Raw genomic sequence first — 19,271 nt, 5'->3', positions numbered from 1 at the left:
TGGATACTGAGAGGTTCCTGATAAAGAAGCTGCCTATAAATGAAAAGATCTGTGGTGGGAGGGAGGGTTTGCATCTAAGCGGAAGATGGGTACCTTACTACATTTTATATTAAAGAGAAAATAACAGCAGAAGAGCTAGTTGGGTTCTTTGTGGTCTTTTCCTTCTTTATGCTGCTTTACTCTCATCTGGCCTTAGATGATTTTGTGGCCAGGACTGTGCTGACTGACTGGGGACCGAGCCACACCCCCCTTTAGGATGCGGGTCTGTGAAATGAAGAGTACCATCTGCTCTCCAGATTCACTTGCACACTAGTCAGGGAGCTACAGATGTGGGGTTTACGAACTATGGATGTTTGCTGGAGACTTTTTAATCCTCACATTAACTCTTGCATGGCGGGCAGGCAGGGCTGCAGACGTGTTTTCTTTGTTTTGTTCTCCTTTTTTTCCTTTCAAACACAATAACAAAAGTACTGGAAATTGTTGGGTTTTTCCTTGGAGCCTAGAGGACAGCTGTTTAAACCACCATGCTCTCTGTTTGCTCATTATTGTCAGTCTCTCCAGAGGTAACTGCTTATTAGCTCCTTAGGTGAGACACTTCTTTCTATCTTTCCATTTGGAGAAATGAAAACACTGGGAATCCAAGAGAAAGTTGTAAATAAAACCTGCGGAATCAGCAGCCCATGCAAATACTTTCCAAACAGACCACCCCCATGGGGGCTCACTGGCAAGAGAATGAGGGAGCATTCTTTCCCCCAGAAGTCAGGAGCTGGTTCCCAAACTTGGTCTAAAAGGACCAGAAGAAATGTCCTGAAGCCTGTCCTCAAATGCTGCCTTGCATGGAGGAAGGGGGATGAGAGAGAATTAATAAAAAGAAATGCCCTGTGACATTTTCCTGCAGGAGTTTATGCCTGTCCCGCCGTTGAATTGCAATTTTCAGGTTCTTTGAGCAGCCAGGGGGAAGCAGTGTGCAGTTTCTCTGGGGTCCTTCTCCCCATCAGAGGCTTTTCCAGTCTGTGGAATGCACCTTGGGCTCAGCGTTTGCCCCTTTTCATCAGCACTAACCCACATGTCTGTATCCTGTTCCAGGCCATTCAGCTGTTCCAGCCGTGAAGAGATGCCAGCGCTCAGGCACCACCCCAGCCCTCACTGGGGGGATTCGGGCTGCAAAGCAGGTAGTGGTGGTGCCTCTGTTCCCAGCGGGGGTCCGGGGCCGCTGGACCCTCCGAGACAGGCCAGCAGAACGCCTTGCCCTCTGCCACTGTCCTCGGGAGCTCATCGGCATCTTCCAGACGCCAGGGCTGCACCCCTGAGCTCGGTCTTGTCTGCCCCTGGCCCTTCGAGCTATTGCTCACAGGCTGCAGCCCAGCCCTCCACACCAGCCGGGACCCCCAGAAGCGGCAGTGGCCACAGCCCGGCCCAGCCTCCCAGCCCTGAGCGCAAGACGGAAGAGCTCGCAGGGATGCGGGCCTCCCCGCCCTGGATGAAGCGGACCTACATAGTCAGAGAGGAGAGCCTCCCCGAGGACCCCCCGAAGCACTACCCCAAGCCACAGGATGCCCCCAGCTCGAGCAGCACTTCTGACCCGGATACGCCTCTCGGGGCCCCAGGCATTCCGGGCAGGATTTCCCTCCGGATCTCCGAGTCGGCCTTGCTGGCTTCCCCGCCACCTCGCGAGGACTGCGAGGACGATGAGGTGTTTGTGAGGGACCCACGCCCCACCGCCACTTCCAGCCCCCGCTGCGATGAGCTGCTGCTGCCCCCTCCGCCGCCGCCCCCACCACCAACAACCAGCCAGGCATCCCTGGCCCAGGGCCTGGACCACTTCCCTCCGCCTCCTCCCGAAGCTATGTGCCCGGCCCAGTGGGAGGAGGGCTACCTGGAGCCCCGTGCCAGGTGAGATCGCAGCCCTCTGCCAGTGGAGAAGGGTCTGCCACCCTGGTAAGATTTCCACACTCCAGGCTGCCCTGAGCTGCCTCTGCTGGCCCCTGGAGAGCCATGTCAGTTTCACGAGATGACAGAACTGTTTCCTCTCTTGACCTGGGTAGTCCTTATGCAGGGCTTCCGCAATGGCTCTGCAGTGAAGAATCCACCTGCAGTGCAGGAGATGCGGGTTCCATCCCTGTGTGGGGAAGATTCCCTGGAGGAGGAAACGGCAACCCACTCCAGTATTCTTGCCTGAAAAATTCCATGGACAGAGGAGCCTGGCGGGCTACAGTCCACAGGGTCGCAAAGTCAGACACAAGTAAGCACAGCAACAAGTCACTATGGTAGCAGCCCTTGGGCACTGAGGAGTGAGACTAGTGGAAATGGAAACCAGAACCCAGGAGGCCAGGTTTAGTTCTGTGGGCATGGCAGCTTCAGAGAGTCCAAATCCTGATCAGTGAAGAAATAAGGCAAAAGGAAAGGGCATACAGAAGACAAAAATAATCACTCTTATTACTGAGAGAGCTGATCCTGGAGAATATGGCTTCTGTCTGAGTATAAGTGAGTCTCCTGACACTAGTCACAGGCTGTGCTAGACACACACACACACACACACAGCGAGCATGTGTGAGCATGCCAGAGCAAGTCTAGAGGCAGCCTTAAGAGGCTGGACTAGGAATGGGCTGTGGGCCGCTTCTCTCTGCAGAGTCACTCTGTATCCGTAGAAAGGAATGAAGAGGAAGGCTGAAGGTCAGTAGTGTTTAGGGAAAACCTCTTCTTGGAAGCCAGAAGAATGGGGAAGGAGCATTTCCCAACACATACCTCCCTAGGACAACACTGAAGATACATCAGCACCTTTGTGGTAACTTCCTCTAAACACCACTATTATGTGATAAAGTGAACATTATCCTCGGTTCACTTTCATAAAGCTCTGGAATCTGAGAGCAACATTCACCAAAACTGAACTCCTATTCAATCTATCCCCCTTAAAAACGTCACATCCCCCTTGAAAGTCACACACCCTGCCTTAAAAGCCTCTCTGTGACCCTTTTGAACCTGCTGTTTGTGGGGATAACAACCTCAGAATCTCCTTACGTGTTGAAAGGTGCACCCCTGTGCCAGTGTCTCTGTCTTCTTTCACCCTCTGCTGACTCCTCTGTCACCCCTCTCTTTTTTTGAATATCCCTGACAGCTCCAGCAAACTTGCCAAGGTGACAGTTGCCAAGGAAAGGTGCATGGCCGGTGCAGCCCATCCGGTTGATAATCAGCTGCTGGGTTCCAGATCGCAAACTTCAGGCAAGAGTTTCGAGGCCAAGGAGACCAACCCGCCCTCCACCACGGGTGCTCTGCCCCAGCCTGCTGGGTCTCTAAGCAAGCAGCCAAGCCCAGGACAGCCACCTCCCATGCAGACCCACAGCCTCATCCACGAGCCAGCCATTGGGACTGCAGGTTTAGAAAAGAATGTCAGTTCTGGTCCTCAGAAGACCTCAGAAGACATCAGAACAGAGACGCTAGCCAAGGAAATTATCCACCAAGACAAATCTCTGGCAGACATTTTGGACCCAGACTCCAGAATGAAGACAACTATGGACCTGATGGAAGGTTTGTTTCCTCGAGATGTTAATTTGCTGAAGGAAAACAGCGTAAAGAAGAAGGCCGTGCAGAAAACCATCAGCTTCCCAGGATGTGAGACCAAGAGGTAAGTCCCTGGCAATGTCCCCAAACAGACTTCAAATTAAAGTGCTTCCGAGGGGGTGATGATCCGGTGAGAGGATCATGAGCAGTTTGTATTTTTCCTTCTTTTGATTTCTCCTGGGTTACTGCAGTATTTTCTTGCATGTTTGATTTCCTTGAAGCTACTATGGGAGAGATTAGAGTGTTTTTTTATTTTCCTACAAGTTTTCAGTGAAAACTATATGAATCAACAGGCTGGAACTCCACAGTTGGTGGCTTCAAGACCACCAACAAATAAAATCAGAGAGCATTTCATCTAAATTTGGGCTTGCATTTTAGAAATTTCCAGCTGATCCTAACTGAATTATGGGAACACTGTGTTTTGAGTTGTGGGGGAGGGGAGAAAGGGAAGAACTACGTGGTGTTGCCAGGCTGTCCGCTGTGTTATCAGAAGCTCTGATCACTTTATCCAAGCCTTCAACAGTAACCTTGTCCAGCCTCCTCTTTCAGTCTCTTACAGAGACTAACAGGAAGTGACTTATCCAGGGCCATGTGTTTAGCAAACACTTCTTAAGCACCCACAATGTGCAGGGCAGTCCACTGGGTCCCCTGTGGACCCACAGATGAATTTTTATGGATGTGTCAGTCGGTTCACCATGGGTGGTTGTCTTCCAGACACTCGCAATAGGAAGACCAGAGTAGTTGACATATACATTCTTAGAAAAGCATTTCCTGGCATTATCTCTGAGAACAAAAGTTTAGAAGTGAAATCCTCACGTGGCTTTGGCAGCATGGAAAGCTTCCTGAGGGATTTCAGAAGGATGATGTGCGCCATCTTCTGGTTAAAGTGGGCATAGTCCTGTTGTATGTGAGACTGCAGATAGCCACTGTGGGCTTCAGGTAATCGGATAAGATGCCCAAGAAGCCCATTTGTAAGGCAATGAATATGTGGGGAGGCAGGGCATATCAGAAGAACTTTTTACCATGTTTGGTTTTTTTTCCCCACCCCCACTAACTGGATTAATGTAACTATATTTTTTAGAGGAATAACCTCACCAGTTGGGAAATTAGTGAAAACAGTCTTCTGGGGGTTCTGGATTCCATAGTAAAATGGTGGTTTAGATGTTAAATAATGTCACAAGATTATGTCCGAGAAAACTAATTATGCCTACAGAGTCCTTTATTCAGTGAGTAGGGTCTTACCTACTGACTCACTGGAAAAGACCCTGATTCTGGGAAAGATTGAAGGCAGGAGGAGAAGGGGACAACAGATGATGAGATGGTTGGATGGCATATAAGTTTGAGCAAGCTCTGGAAGTTGGTGATGGACAGGGAAGCCTGGCATGCTGCAGTCCATGGGGTTGCAAAGAGTCAGACACGACTGAGCAACTGAACTGAACTGAGAGTCTTACCTATAGAGTGTGAGAGACAGCTTGATTATAGTAAAACGAAGACCATAGTTGTCAGGTCCACAGTTTCTAGATTGTCCTCCATCCTCGAAAACCCCCCTGCTGTGTAAGCAGTGAGTAGGTTTTACTTTTTGTATGTGTTCATTGTTGACCAGCAAGCTCCAGGTTTCTCAGGCTTACCTAGAGCCTCAAGCGTTCATGAAAAAGGAAAACTGGTAAATGTCCAAGCAACAATTACAGTAGGCATCAGACACATTATGGAAACCAAGGAGGAGGAGGAAATAATTAACCTAAAACCTGAGGTTGGTGTAGCACCTTGAAAACACTGTCCTGTTGACTAAGTCTTGGCTCCCTGTTGTCTCTCTGTGAAACAGGAAGTTAGTGTCATTCTGGTATTTATCACAAGAGGAGAACCATGCAGAAAGGTTAAACGTCCACAGTGCACTCCCTATCGTAATGTGGCCCTCAGTGGTTTTCCATCCCAAGTACTCTGGCTTCAAGAGCCCCACACATCGTGATCAGTCAATCGTAAATATTTATTAGGTCATCCTAACCCCTGGGAAGATATCACCCAGAACTTTTTTTTACGTGTTTCCAAATGGACAGACGTGTGGTGAAATGAAGCTGCATGTGGCTGTACTCTTATTCTCTCTGACCCAGGAGTGACGACAAGGAAGCAGTGGGCGTGTTGGTCAACTGTCCTGCCTACTACAGCGTCTCTGCTCCCAAGGCTGAGCTTCTCAACAAAATCAAAGCTATGCCAGAAGAGGTGAACGAGGAAGAGGAGCAGGCAGACATCAACGAAAAGAAGGTAAAGAAAGAATGGGGGACTTTGTTCTGCTCCCCCAGAAAGGTAGTTCTTGCAGGCTTACTGGTGCCTTACAGTAGCGGCGGGTGGGGGCCGGGGGGAGGCCTGTGACATCACCAGCCTCGTGGAGCCATCAGAGATTCTCCACGTGCAAGGCGCTTGGAGCAGTTGCCTCACAGCTGTCCTGTCATTGTCCTTTTTACAAATGGCAAAAGTGAAGGGTAGAGGGATTAAGGTGGATTTCGTACAAGTCACACAGCTAGGACTAGAACCCAGGTAGGTCCCCTGCTTCCTGGTTCAACACGGGGATCCCGACACTGTTCTCAGCAGTTGACCAACCAATGCCAGTGGTCTGTGTCATTTTCATTTCGTGTTTCATGGTCAAAAGGAAACTAGGAAGTCTAGAAACTTTAAGGAAAAAGAGACTGATTGTCAAAAGATACTTCGAGAAAAGGAAGTATTATTCTTTAGATCCCCTCCCCTGTACCACAGGGAAAAGCTTGAAAGCACAGTGTTAGAATTGAGTTGTTAGCATTTGCTGCTCCTACAGAAATTTTAAATGTAAAGCACTTTCAGAATGACCGTGATGCTGGTGTCTTCCCACACGCCCTGGAGATCTCAGCCCAGCTGTGCCCGGCTGCTTTCCCCACAGCCCCAGAGGGGCTGCCTGCCTCTGTGCTTATAGCTCTTCATACGTCTCAGGCCAGTCTGCTGAAAAGGGCTCTTTGTTGAAAAACTCGCCTCGTGCTGAGCCAGGAATGTAAGTGCTTCTCAGTGGTGCCAGTTCCAGGAAGCTTCTCATGTGATTCTGTTTCATTTATTCCATAGTATGTGTCCTAAGCTCTCTTGTTTATGTGTTGGAATGAGACCAGAGGATATAGACCGTGGGAGCAAGGAGCAATGGGGCAGGAGGATTTAGGGGTTTTAGAAACACCTCCGTCAGTGACATTCTCCCTTCTACTGACTCACAGTGCATGGCTAACATGCTGACACGATGCAGCTGTTGTGGTAACACAGGTTCTCCTAGCCCAGGGCCTCCCTACGTCCACGCCATAGCCTGTCTCCTGGCCCCCATTCAATGGGATTGGAGGAAGAAACCACCTTGCTATAGTCTGTCTATATTTATCCCAAAGAGGGGGCACTATAGAAACACTCTTATAAATATCAAGTTGCCATAACATCTTTAACCAAATATCTTACAGTTGTTTTGTTTTTTGCGTGTAGACATACCCTGCCCTACAGTAGCAGTGTGGCAAATTATCTGTTGCTTTTTCCTCCCCATCTTAATTTTATTTTTTTCACTGCTTTTTCATCACTTTATCATCACCCTCTCACTCTAAGGATTATGTGACAAGAAGTATTTTTAGACTGAGAACTGAAGGACCAGGGGATTAATCCTCACAGGAAATGACGTTAGGTACTATTTGTCGAGCAAGTCTTAGTCCCAGATGTGGGCTGTGTTTTTTTTACTTAGTGCTTTATTACCTTCTTAATTTACACAAAACTGCTTTGATGCCTGTGTTGTCACATTTTAGGCTGAATTAATTAGAGTGAGTCAGGAGAGAAAGAGAAGAGGGGCATTCAAGACTAAGGGTGTAGCCCGGGAGAAGAGGCAGAGGTGTGAAAAAGCATTGGGAGCTAGTATGTATTGAAGGGAGATACTTCCAGGAGGCTTGATATTATGATTAAATCAGAATTTACCAAATTTAGAGGCTAACCAAGAAAGGCCATGAATGGCAGGAAGGAGATGAAATGGGGAGGATTCATGGGGGCAGGAGGTCATGGAGGTCACATGGGGCTTTGTCTGAAATGCTAAAATTTGGATTTTATCATGTGACAGTGGAGAACCTTATGAGATTGTTTTAATAAACTGCAGGTTTATTAATGTGTAATAGAATGTGTGTGTGTGACTTGCATTTATATATCTGGTCAGGAAACAGGAAATATGTAGGCTTTAATTGATGTTGTTGAAGGCATTTATTAATAGATTCAGCATGAAGTTGAAATGCAGTTCTCTCCCTGGTGGCTCAGACGGTAAAGCGTCTACCTACAATGCGGGAGACCCGGGTTCAATCCCTGGGTCAGGAAGATCCTCTGGAGAAGGAAATGGCACCCCACTCCAGTACTCTTGCCTGGAAAATCCCATGGGTGGAGGAGCATGGTAGGCCACAGTCCATGGGGTCTCAAAGAGTCGGACATGACTGAGTGACTTCACTTTCACTTGTCACTTTCTTGATATATAACAAGCTTTTCTAAGGATGGTTTTAAAACATGATGCTTGGTCAAGATTGCTTTGAGGCCGAGTATAGCCTTCCACCAAATTCTGCAAAGCAATAATATGCTCCCTAATGTTTAAAGTTAATAATAACCTAACGTGTATTTCTTGGCATGGAACTCACTAAGTGTCAATGGAAACTATGGTCCTGATTTATTAATATTTTAAAACTTAAAATTAGCATTTTGAATCCATTCTCCTTTAACATACTTTTTATTTATATATCCTGGATGATGAATTATAATATTGCTCAGACAGTAAAGAATCTGCCTGCAGTGCAGGAGACCTGGATTCAATTCCTGGGTCAAGAAGATCCCCTGGAGAAGGAAATGGCAACCCACTCCAGTATTCTTGCTTGGGAAATCCCATGGACGGAGGAGCCTGGAGGGCTACCGTCCATGGGGGTCACATAGAGTCAGATACAACTAGGCGACTAACATACTTTATATAAGTATTACTTAAAATATAAAACACTCACTGTGTGAACTTCTGACAGACATAAAATCTAAAGACAGTTTAATACTTCTAACTGGCTAAACCCTGCCATATCTGTTAGACAAAGATCTGCTTAACCAGATCCCATGATTCTCTGTTCTGAAGGCCAGAAGACTTTGGCTTAGAGACTTGGTGGAATATTTCAAAAAAAATCTGTTGTTCCTTAGAACTGGCTTTCCCCAGGAGACCAGTAGTGACCCAGATGACTCTCAACTGCCTGTCTCTGTTGCTCTTGCTTCATTCTTGAAGTTCCAAGCTTCCCTCTGGTCTGTCTTCTTTCAGCCTGAAAAACTTCCTTTAATGTTTCTGTTTTTAAGCATTTTTCGGCTGGTGACAAATTCTTTTAGTTTTCCTTCATCTAAGAATGTCCATATTCTACTGTCATTTCTAAAGAATTTTTATTTTACTGGATATGGAATTCTGGGTTAACTATTCTTTTCTTTCAGCACTGTAAAAATGTCTCATTTCTTCTTGCTTCCATCGTTTCTGATGAGAAATGCACAGCCGTTGGATACTTGTTCGTTTTATATGGAATGTGTTGTTTTTATCTGACTGCTTTCAAATTTTTCTTTGATTTTTTTTAGCAGTTTGGTTATGATGTGCATGGGCCTTATTTTTTTCATTTGTCCTGTTGGGGTTTGCTAAGCTTCTTAATTCTATACTTATGTCTATCACTAAATTCAGGATGTTATTAGCCAGTATGTCTTCAATTTTTTTTTTTTAGCATGCTAATCTTTACCTTTTCTCCTTTTGGGACTCAGTGACACAAATATTAGACCTTTTGATATGGCCCTGCAAGTCTGAAACTATTTGTTCATGTTTTTGATGTTTTCTGTCCATTCGTTCAAATTGGATTATTTCTATTGATCTGTCTTCAATTTCACTGACTTTCCTGCATTCTGCCAGTGATTTTTTTTTTAATTTCAAATATTCCAGTTTTCAGTTGTAAAATTTCCATTCAGTTACTGTTTTGTAGTTTCTGGCTGTTCATTTCAGGAGTGTTTACTTTTACCATGGAGCATAGTTACAAAAGTTTTTTGAAGGCTTCGATAGTCCCAGTATTTGTTTATCTCAGGGTTAGCACCTGTTGGTGGTCTTCCCCTGAGAGCTGCTCACATTTTACTGGTTCTTTTCATATGGGGTAATATGGTATTTGAACATTTGAGTATTATGTTGTGAGACTCTGGGTTCTGTGAAAATCCTCTGGAGAATGTGGATTCATTGTTCTTTTTAGCAAGCAGTCAGCCTAGTGAGGTTCAGGCTGTAAGTTCTGTCCCACTCCTGGGTGTTGGTCCCGGTGTCAGTTCAGTTTTCAGAACCTCTACTGTCTCCTGTGTGTCTGTTCCCCATGGGCACCTTTCAGGGCTGAGCTGGGGGCTCGGCTGAGTTGTTCTGTCACAGTTCAGTCCTGAAAGCCTCAGCTGTGCTGCTTTGGGTCTGTCCCACACGTACAGCTTCTGGGTGAGCCAGGACCTAGGCAGTTCCGACCCAGAGTTAGGGGGTCTCCCTTTCCTGCTCTCTCCTGTCCAGTATTCCCATGCCTCCTCCCATCCCCCTCCAGCCTCTGGCTCCCAGAGGCCCCTTTTCCTGTACCTCTGGCTAGAAATAGAAAGACAAGTTCTCGCAACGTCACAGCAGCCTGCATGGCTGTACTGTCTACATGGGACTCCCCTCAATAAGAGAAAGAAATAGTGGGGAGACCCCCTTACAGTTTCAGTCCATGGGGTCATTTTCCCAGTTCCTCTAGACAGAAAGAAGGGTTTTCTCTTGGAGTTCTAAGTGCTCACGCCATGTGGCTGTGCAAGGAGAGTCGCCTCAGGGAACGGGGCTGGGAAAGGGAGGAAAAAATGAGAAGGAAGGGGAAGAACAGGATTTCTGCCACAAGCTTTATCCCACAGAAGGCGGGGCTTCTTTCAGCCGTTTTGCTCCCATACCATCTCTGCTGTTCAGTGTTGAGGCTATTCCCAGAGCAAAGCTAGAACATAAAAAGGGGGAGAAACCGGAAACTCACCGCCGTCTGGGTCATCCTTCAGGCTTGCTCCCTCCCCAGCGAGCTGCCAGTTAACCTTGCAGAGCCCTCTGCGGGGTCAGGGTGTTAGCTGTAAGAATGGGGGAGGGGGCCTGACATGGGCTTCTGACATCTGCCCGCCATCAGCCCCCTCCCGGGGTTTATCATCAGGGAGAGAGATGTGGCAGATTTACATCCAGGAAAGTCTCTAGTAGCTACGTGTGGACTCGGACAGTAGGAAGAGAGGGTAGTTGGAAGGGTTACAGCTGCCCAGGAACGTGATGATACAGGTCAGAGAGGGAGGTGTAGGAGGAGCAGTGAGAAGCTGATGGATTTCAGTTTTCAAAAGAGGAAGTAAAAGTGGATGACCTGGTAGCAGATTAATATTACACATGGAGCACGGAAGAGAGGAAAGAGGGCTGACTCCGGAGTTCCTGGCTGAGGGGACTGTTGTAACAGAAATAGGAAAGCAGAGGGAGGGAGGAAGATGAGTTGCATTGAATTTTGAGGAATTTAATCATGTTTCTTCTTGTATGTCAGAGATTCCTGTTACCAGGAACCAAGAGATCTCAGAACCAAGAGATCAAACTAGGTAAATGTGACGGCGTTCTGGTCATAAGCCTTCCTGAGAGAAAACGAGAACCACTGTTGACAGAGAGCGTGCTGGAGAGTATCTGCCTTGGCAGTGGGTCCCCCCCGACCTTTCTGCTTTGTCAGGCCACCAACATGGGATGCAGACTTGCTCAGGACAGAAACCGACCCCGACTTCTCTCTTGAGTGAAACGCAGCTAAAGAGAACAGCCCATGCTGCTGCTTGGATCCTCAAGTTGAATGTCTTTAACTAGTCCCAGTTTTTACTAGCAGGAGCCTAAATTTCTCTGTCCTCAAACCCTAGCCATGGGCCGTGTCAGTTGCTCAGTCACGTCCGACTCTTTGCTGTCCCACGAACTGTAGCGTGCCAAGCTCCTCTGTCCATGGAATTCTTCAGGCAGGAATACTGGAGTGTGTAGCCATGCCCTCCTCCAGGGGATCTTCTCAGCTGAGGGATCGAACCCAGGTCTCCCACGTGGCAGATGGATTCTTTACCACTGAACCACCTGGGAAGCCCTAAGGTCCTGAATTACTCAGTTTAGATGAAGACAGGCCATTGGTCGAGGCTGACTGTGTGTGTAGTGACGTTATTGGCAACCGTGTCAGCACAAGTCCCCTGAGCAGAAGGCAAAACCGTGTTGGGGATGGGGAGTGGTTGGCTATCTTCCCCTAGGGTCATCTACCCAAGTGACTGGTATATGTTCTTCAAGGGGGTACCTAATTTTAACCATAGCACAAAAGAGGAACAACTTGAATGTGTAACACTTTTTATATTTTCCAAAGTGCTTGCTTCATCTTACCTGAGCCTCACAACATTCCTCTGAGCTGTTTTAACATAACAACAAAAAGCCTGAATCCTGCAACTGGAGACCTGGGTCTAAGCCCAGTGCTGCCCCTTTCTGTCTGCCTGAGCTTGGGCAAGTGACAAAACTGATGTCCGCCTCACTTTCCTCATCAGTAAAAGGGGGATAACAGCACACATCTCACTGGGTTGCTGTCGGTAGTAACTGAAAATAGGAAAATGCCTAAATGGTGCCTGGCACAGAGAAAGAGCTCTGTAACTAAACAGAATGGTTATTTTCAGGCAGACATTAGGATGCCCATGCTGTGGATGAGAAAAACAGATACAAAAAGTTGAGTGACTGGCCTGAGAATGAATTTCTGTCATAGCCAGATCTCCTGACTCCTGGTCCAGTGTCTGCGTTGGTGCTGGAACCGTGAGGAGGTGGACCAGGCCCAGAAGGATTTCAGCCTGCAGATGGCAAGGTGGGAGGGAGGGGCTGTTAAACTATGTTTCCAGCGAGAACCCTTATTAACAGCAGCTTAGGCAGGTGAGTTAACAGTTTATGCCAGATGAGAAGTGGTTATATGTCGATGATTTTGCAAATTAATTAGCTCCTGAGAGACTAGTAAGTTATTTTTAAAAAATCAAAACACCTCTCCTCTCTCTCCTCATTGAATTCCATGGGTATAAGTTGGTAGGTTTTTTTGAAAAGATCTGCCTGGCAGAGAAATGGCTATTGAATACAGCCAACTTTCCCTTGCTACCTTCAGTTATTCAAAGCCCTCTTTAACTACATTTTAAAATCCAAATCTCCACATGTTAAGGGCTTGGTAAAATGAAAAATTCAGATACCATCCAAATGTGCAACCTTTGGGTCAGGAGTGATTGGTGTGACTGCTCAGTGATGCTGGTATTAGCCGATCTGACTGGGCTCTGACGATCACATTACAGCCCCGCCAACAGCTTTCAGAAATCAAAATGCAGAATGTAGATGGTTCTTCCTGCAGAAGCCTCCCTGCATCACTTCTAGGCATTTTCTTCTCATTCTGTCCATCCTTGTCTCATGAAGCCCAGAGTTCACGTCAGCTCCTGTACAGGCAGACCTATGATTCTTCTGCTAACGTTGGTGTCTTTGAAAAACAAAACAGAGCAGGCGCCAAGCATTGCCTCTGCTGTCCCAAGAGTGTGCAGACAGCAGCTGCCTGCCTGAGACCTGCGAGCAGGCCCCAAGCACTGCCCCCCCCTCCACCTCAGGAGTGTGCATGGGCCTGTGCATCTGCACAGCGCGTATCAAGGGGACAGCGGCCAGCACATGCTGGGGAAGGAGACAGCCAGCACCCAAACTAAAAGCAGCCCCTCGGTTCTGGGAAAGATGGCAGAGTAGAAGGACCTGAGCTCGCCTCCTCTCATGAAAACACCAAAATCACAACTAACTGCTGAGCAACCAGTGACCAAAAAGACTGGAATCTACCAGAAGAGATATTTTTACATCGAAAGACAAAGAAGCCGCCTCAGTAAGACAGAAGGAGTGGGGGGGACACTTTCACAGCATCATTAAACCCCATACCTGCCAGGTGGGTGACCCACAAACTGGAAAATAATTATGTCACAGACATTCTCCTGCAAGAGCGAGAGTCCCGAGCCCTACATCAGGCTCTCCAGACTGAGGGTCTGGTATTGGGAGGAGGAACCCCCAGTGGGGCTTGAGTTCAGGAGTTCCACAGGACTGGGGGAAACAGAGACACCACTCTTGGAGGGCACACACAAGGTTTCACGCACACTGGGTCAATAACACCACAGTAGCCTGAACTGGACCTACCTATGAGTCCTGGAAGGTCTCCTGGAGAAGCAGGGGTCAGCTGTGGTTCACTAGGGAGCAAGGATACTGGTGGCAGAGGCCCCAGAGACTATTGATCAGTGTGAGCTCTCCTGGAGGTCTGCCATTTTGATATTACAACCTGGTCCCACCCAACAGCCTACAGACCAGTGCTGGAACACTCAGGCCAAACAACCCGCAGGAACACAGCCCCACCCATCAGCAGACAGGCTGAGCTCACAGCCACCTCTAAACACACCCCTTGATATAGCCCTGCCCACCAGAGGGGCAGACACGAGTCCCTCCCACCAAGAAGCCTACACAAGCCCCGGGACCAGCCTCACCCACCAGGGAGCAGACACTAGCAGCAGGAGGAGCTGTGATCCTGCAGCCTAAGAGGTGGAGACCACAAACACAGAAAGCCAAAATGAGACGATAGAGAAATATGTTCCAGATGAAGGAACAAGATAAAAACCCACAACTAAGTGAAGTAGAGAGAGGCAACCTATCTGGAAACGAATTTAGAGTACCGATAGCAAAGATAATCCAAGATCTCCAGAAAAAGAATGGAGGCGCAAGTCAAGAGGATACCCGAGATGTTTAACAAAGAGTAGAAGATTTAAGGAACAAATGAACAGAGATGAACAGAGCAACAATACAAATAAACAGGAATGAAAAATACGCTTGAAGGAGTCAATTATTCTGTTGTTAAAAGAATGGATAAGTGAGCTGGAAGACGGAATGGTAGAAACTGCTGCCACGAAACAGAATAAACAGAAATGAGGACAGAAACTGACAGATATCAAAAACAAACTTACAGTTCCTAAAGGGGAAACGTGGGGGGAAAAGGATAAATTAGGAACTTGGGATTAACATATACACACTACTATAAAGTAGGTAACTAACAAGGATTTACTGTATAGCATGGGGAACACTACTGAGTATTCTGTGAAAACCTATATGAGAAAAGAATCTAAAAAATGAATATGTTTATGTGTAACTGAAACACTTTGCCGTACCCCTGAAACATAACATTATAAATCAACTAGACTCCAATAAAATTAAAGCTAAGAAACGAAATACAAAAGGCAGGGTCCACAGAGGGAAGACTGAGCGGGCTAGATGCTGACCCCGGTGGCTGTTCAGCCTTCTTTGACCCATCCTTACCCACTGAACCCCGCTCACCTGGTGACTGCCACTGACCTGTCACCTTTAATTCAAGCCAGAACTTGGACATTTCAAGGACATCTGTGAACCCTACTTAAACTGAAGGAGCCTGAGAAAATTAGGGAGCCAAGTTCAGTAGAAGCTCCGAAGAAGAGTTCTCCCTCCTCTTCACCACTCACCTCGACATCTGAGGACAGACTTACTGGTTAATGCTCACTTGCCGATTAAAACTCAGCACACTGTCCGATTTCCTCCCCTCGTGCACTGCATAGATGAGCGAGTATCTCCTACAAGACCGCTGGGAAGGCTCAGGGAGATAATCTGTAGACTTCCTCACCATGTCTGGCTCATAGTAATTGCTCCACAAGTGTTTATCTGTGATTAATACTCAGCTCTGTAATCGCAGGCAAATCCCTGGTTCCTTTGACTCTCAGCTGCTCTGTTTGTTAAACAAGAATATATATTCTGCCTGCCTGTGGTATTGTTGTGAGGATCAAATGAGAACATGTCTTGAAAAGACTTTTAAAAGTGAGCAGTGAACAAACCAGCTGGGAAGGCAGTGTTGTGCACAGCACGACGTGACTGGACAATATTCCAAGGCAACGTGTGATTGTGCATAGCCTGTGAGGACTGAATAGGTTCTGAGAAGGGAAAGGAGACTGTGGTCTAAGGTTGGGGCCAGTCCATACAGAGCAGAGGAGGGCCTTCAGCTGAGCGTCAAAAAAAAAGGAAGGATGCGACTAGAAGTGGATCTTGTCACCTCTGACCACTCTGGTGGCTAACTTTTGCTGTGTGTCTCTTCTCTCGTGACAGGCGGAGCTGATCGGAAGCCTCACCCACAAGCTCGAGACCCTCCAGGAAGCCAAGGGGAGCCTGCTGATGGACATCAAGCTCAATAACGCCCTGGGGGAGGAGGTGGAGGCCTGGATCAGTGAGCTCTGCAAGCCCAACGAGATCGACAAGTACAAGATGTTCATCGGGGACTTGGACAAGGTGGTGAACCTGCTCCTGTCCCTCTCGGGGCGCCTGGCCCGCGTGGAGAACGTGCTCAGCGGCCTTGGTGAAGACGCCAGTAACGAGGAAAGGGTAGGCGGCCTAGCAGCTCCCTTCAAGTCTCCTCCCTGCCTCCCCCGAGTCCCATGTACACAGAGAAGTATGGTGAGACAGGAGTCCTAGAGAAGACCACCATCTCCCTGGGGCAGGGAAGGGGGTCCGGCATACAGGTGAGCAGGGCAGAGAGGGGAAGGCAGCTCCCATGCCAGGATGTCATGTCATGACACCTCAGCCTCAAGGACACTTACTAGAAAAGTAGAAATGTGGGCGCCAGAGTTCCTTTCCTTCCTTTCTGTCCCAGAAAAAGGCAAAAGGCATAATGAAGATGGACATTAAAAACAAGAGAGGAATGACGAAGCTATTGGGGATGAGGAGAGGGCCCGGGAACATGAGCTCAGGCTCCAGGGAAGCTGCAGGTGAGGGGCCAGGGACGCCAAGGGAGGACGTACCCCCTGTCGTCACCGCACCCCTCACTGGAAGAACGGAACGACAGCGGTGGTGACATGACGCAGAATCCCAGGGCGCCCTCTGGGCCAGGCACTGGCCGTAGACGCTGCAGGCGCAGCCTCAAGGAGTTCTCACTAGAGGCACGTAAGCGACGCAGCCAGGACAGGAGTCCTGCTATGGTCCCCAGGCGTTATCCACCTCCTTGAACTTCATCGCAGAGCTACAGAGCATTCTTCACCTGCTCATCTGTGCAGCAGATATTTCCTCTGTGTCTGGTATATGCCACCATCTGGTGTAGGCACTTGGGATACTCTGAATAAAGCAGTCAGATCCCCGCCCGCATGGGACTTACTTACCAAAGAGGTCAGACAATAAACAGAGCTGTAACTTCACGTACATGCCGACTGACCAGCACTCCAGCCAGTAAGAGGCAGCTCTTTTGCTTCCTGGCTCCTGGAAATTAGGGATTTCCCAATCATTTCTCCGAATGTACTGCCTTAAAAGGAAAGGTATGTCTTGGCAAATAGATTTTTGAAAGATTAGAAGAGATCTAGATGGTAAGCATTTAGGAATGGGACTCTGAGCGCCCAGGACCCCAAACCCGCACCCTGGACCAGTGCCCACCTGTGCGTATGTGCCAGGCCTTTGTTCCCTCCAGACAGTTTCCCTAGAAACTAACTGTCCTTGCCTCCAAAGTGTTGTCCCTCCCGCCTTCCTTCCATCCAGCGAGCAGAGAACAAGAACCTGTCAAATTCCAGCTGCTCCGCGTGCTGGGGCTGACACTGGCTAAAAACAGCCCCTCCACCAAAGGCACTCACCAGTGAGGAGGACCAGTGTGGAAGCAGCGATTGTGTCTAGTGTGCTGCTGCGCAGTGATAAACTCAGGGCCACGGGAGCACTCTTATGTGGTGCTGGGGTCAGGAGGGACTTCACACGAGTACCGCTTGAGTGGCGTCTAGAGGGCTTTCTTTATGCCAGGCGGACTGATAGGAAAAGCTTCACCATTTAGAAGGAATGTTATAGACAAAGCCCAGGCAGACCATGGCATGTTGAGGAACTGAGTTACATGTGGTTGGTATGTCTAGAGCATAGAGTGATTCCTTGACTTGTTTTTGAAGGAGACCAGGAAGGGCTCCCCAGGTGGCACTAGTGGTAAAGAACCCACCTACCAGTGCAGGAGACGTAAGATATATGGGTTCAATCCCTGGGTCAGGAGGATCCCCTGGAGGAGGGCAGTAACCCACTCCAATATTCTTACCTGGGGAATTCCATGGACAGAGGAGCCTGGTAGGCTCACAGTCCATAGGGTCACAACAGTTGGACACGACTTAGCATACAGGCAAGAAGGGATAATGAAGCTGCTCTGTCCCCATGGGGCTAGCATCAGTGGGGAAGCCATTATCACCTCTGGACCCGGAGAAGCAGAAGGAAGGGGCCCTTATCAGAACTTAGCCATAGCTCTGGAGGAGAGGTTTCAGCCACTGCCACCTGGCAAGGAGAGAGCCAGGAGTACAGGCCTCAGTGTCGTCTTTCTCCCACCCCCAGTCCCCTGCCGTGGCTGCCACTGGCCGAACCCAGCACCCAGCAGGGTTCAGCTTCACCAGACATTGAGACAGGCTAGGAGAGTGGGTCTGGAGGGATAGTAGAATCCAGTGCAGAAAATCCTCACCAAGACCTGTGGGTCAGTACTTTAGAATTTAGCCTGGAGAGCCTTAAACTCATTTCATTACCTGATCGGGAGTGGGGAGAAGGATGTTACCATGGGGAGACTTCTAGAAAGATGGGTTTAGGCTGTTAATTTAGACCATTGTCTTGGGGATAAAGAACAGGGAGTGACTTAGAGCATGAGTTTGAATCAGCAGGCAGGGCATGTTAGATGAGGGGAAGGACAGAACAGAAGGTAATTCCATGTTTCCTGTTTGGTCACCTGGCTGGATGCTGCAGGTCTGTGAGATAGGGAACACTGGAGCAGTACTTAGAGGAAGATGAGCTGTTCCAGAATTGAGCTCAACTTAACACTTAAATGCCATCTATACTCTTAAGTACACATAAGCGCTTGCTCACCTGCAGAATACATCAGGATTAGTTTTTTTGTTGTTCAGTCACTAAGTGAGGTCTGACTTTATGCAACCCCATGGAGTGCAGCATGCTAGGCTCCTCTATCCACTGTCTCCCAGAGTTTGCTCAAATTCACGTCTGTTGAGTTGATGATGCTATCTAACCATCTCATCCTCTGTTGCCGGCTTCTCCTTTTGCCTTCAATCCTTCCCAGCATCAGGGTCTTTTCCAGTGAGTCAGCTCTTTGAATCAGGTGGCCAAAGTATTAGAGCTTCAGCTTCAGCATCAGTCCTTCCAGTGAATATTCAGGACTGATTTCCTTTAGGATTGACTGGTTTGATCTCCTTGCAGTTCAAGGTACTCTCAAGAGTCTTCTCCAACACCACAGTTCAAAAGCATCAATTCTTCAGCACTCAGCCTTTTTTATGGTCCAGAGCTCATATCCATGCATGACTACTGGAAAAACCATAACTTTGACTTCCTTGATAATTGGCCTTTTTTTCCCCTTCAATTTTTTAATTATGGTAAACTACATAAAGGACTTCCCAGGTGTCTCAGTGCTAAAAAAAAAATCGACCTGCCAGTGCAAGAGACACAAGAGACACGAGTTCGATCCCTGGGGTGGGATGATCCCAACCTGGATTCCTGGAGAAGGAAATGGCAATCCACTCCAGTATTCTTGCCTGGAAAATTCCATGGACAGGGGACCCTGGTGGGCTTCAGTCCATGGGGTCACAGAGAGTCTGAGACAACTGAGCACACA

The 19,271-nt window shown here is 48.1% G+C and overlaps 1 protein-coding gene across 1 annotated transcript in view; it reads left to right on the top strand.

Annotated features, from left to right (window-relative positions):
• SHROOM3 (shroom family member 3) overlaps positions 1-19,271 on the top strand; it is a 331,740-nt gene that overhangs the window by 310,654 nt on the left and 1,815 nt on the right. The window contains exons 9-12 of the mRNA XM_010838194.1: positions 1,087-1,893; positions 3,116-3,622; positions 5,667-5,817; positions 15,764-16,036. Of these exons, the coding sequence (XP_010836496.1) occupies positions 1,087-1,893; positions 3,116-3,622; positions 5,667-5,817; positions 15,764-16,036 (1,738 nt within the window). The remainder of the gene's footprint in view (positions 1-1,086; positions 1,894-3,115; positions 3,623-5,666; positions 5,818-15,763; positions 16,037-19,271) is intronic.

This window comes from Bison bison, unplaced genomic scaffold, assembly GCF_000754665.1.
Source record: "Bison bison bison isolate TAMUID 2011002044 unplaced genomic scaffold, Bison_UMD1.0 scf7180017864092, whole genome shotgun sequence".
Lineage (NCBI taxonomy): Eukaryota > Metazoa > Chordata > Mammalia > Artiodactyla > Bovidae > Bison > Bison bison.
The sequence above is the reverse complement of the archived record's forward strand: the minus strand, read 5'-3'. Positions and strand labels throughout refer to the sequence as shown.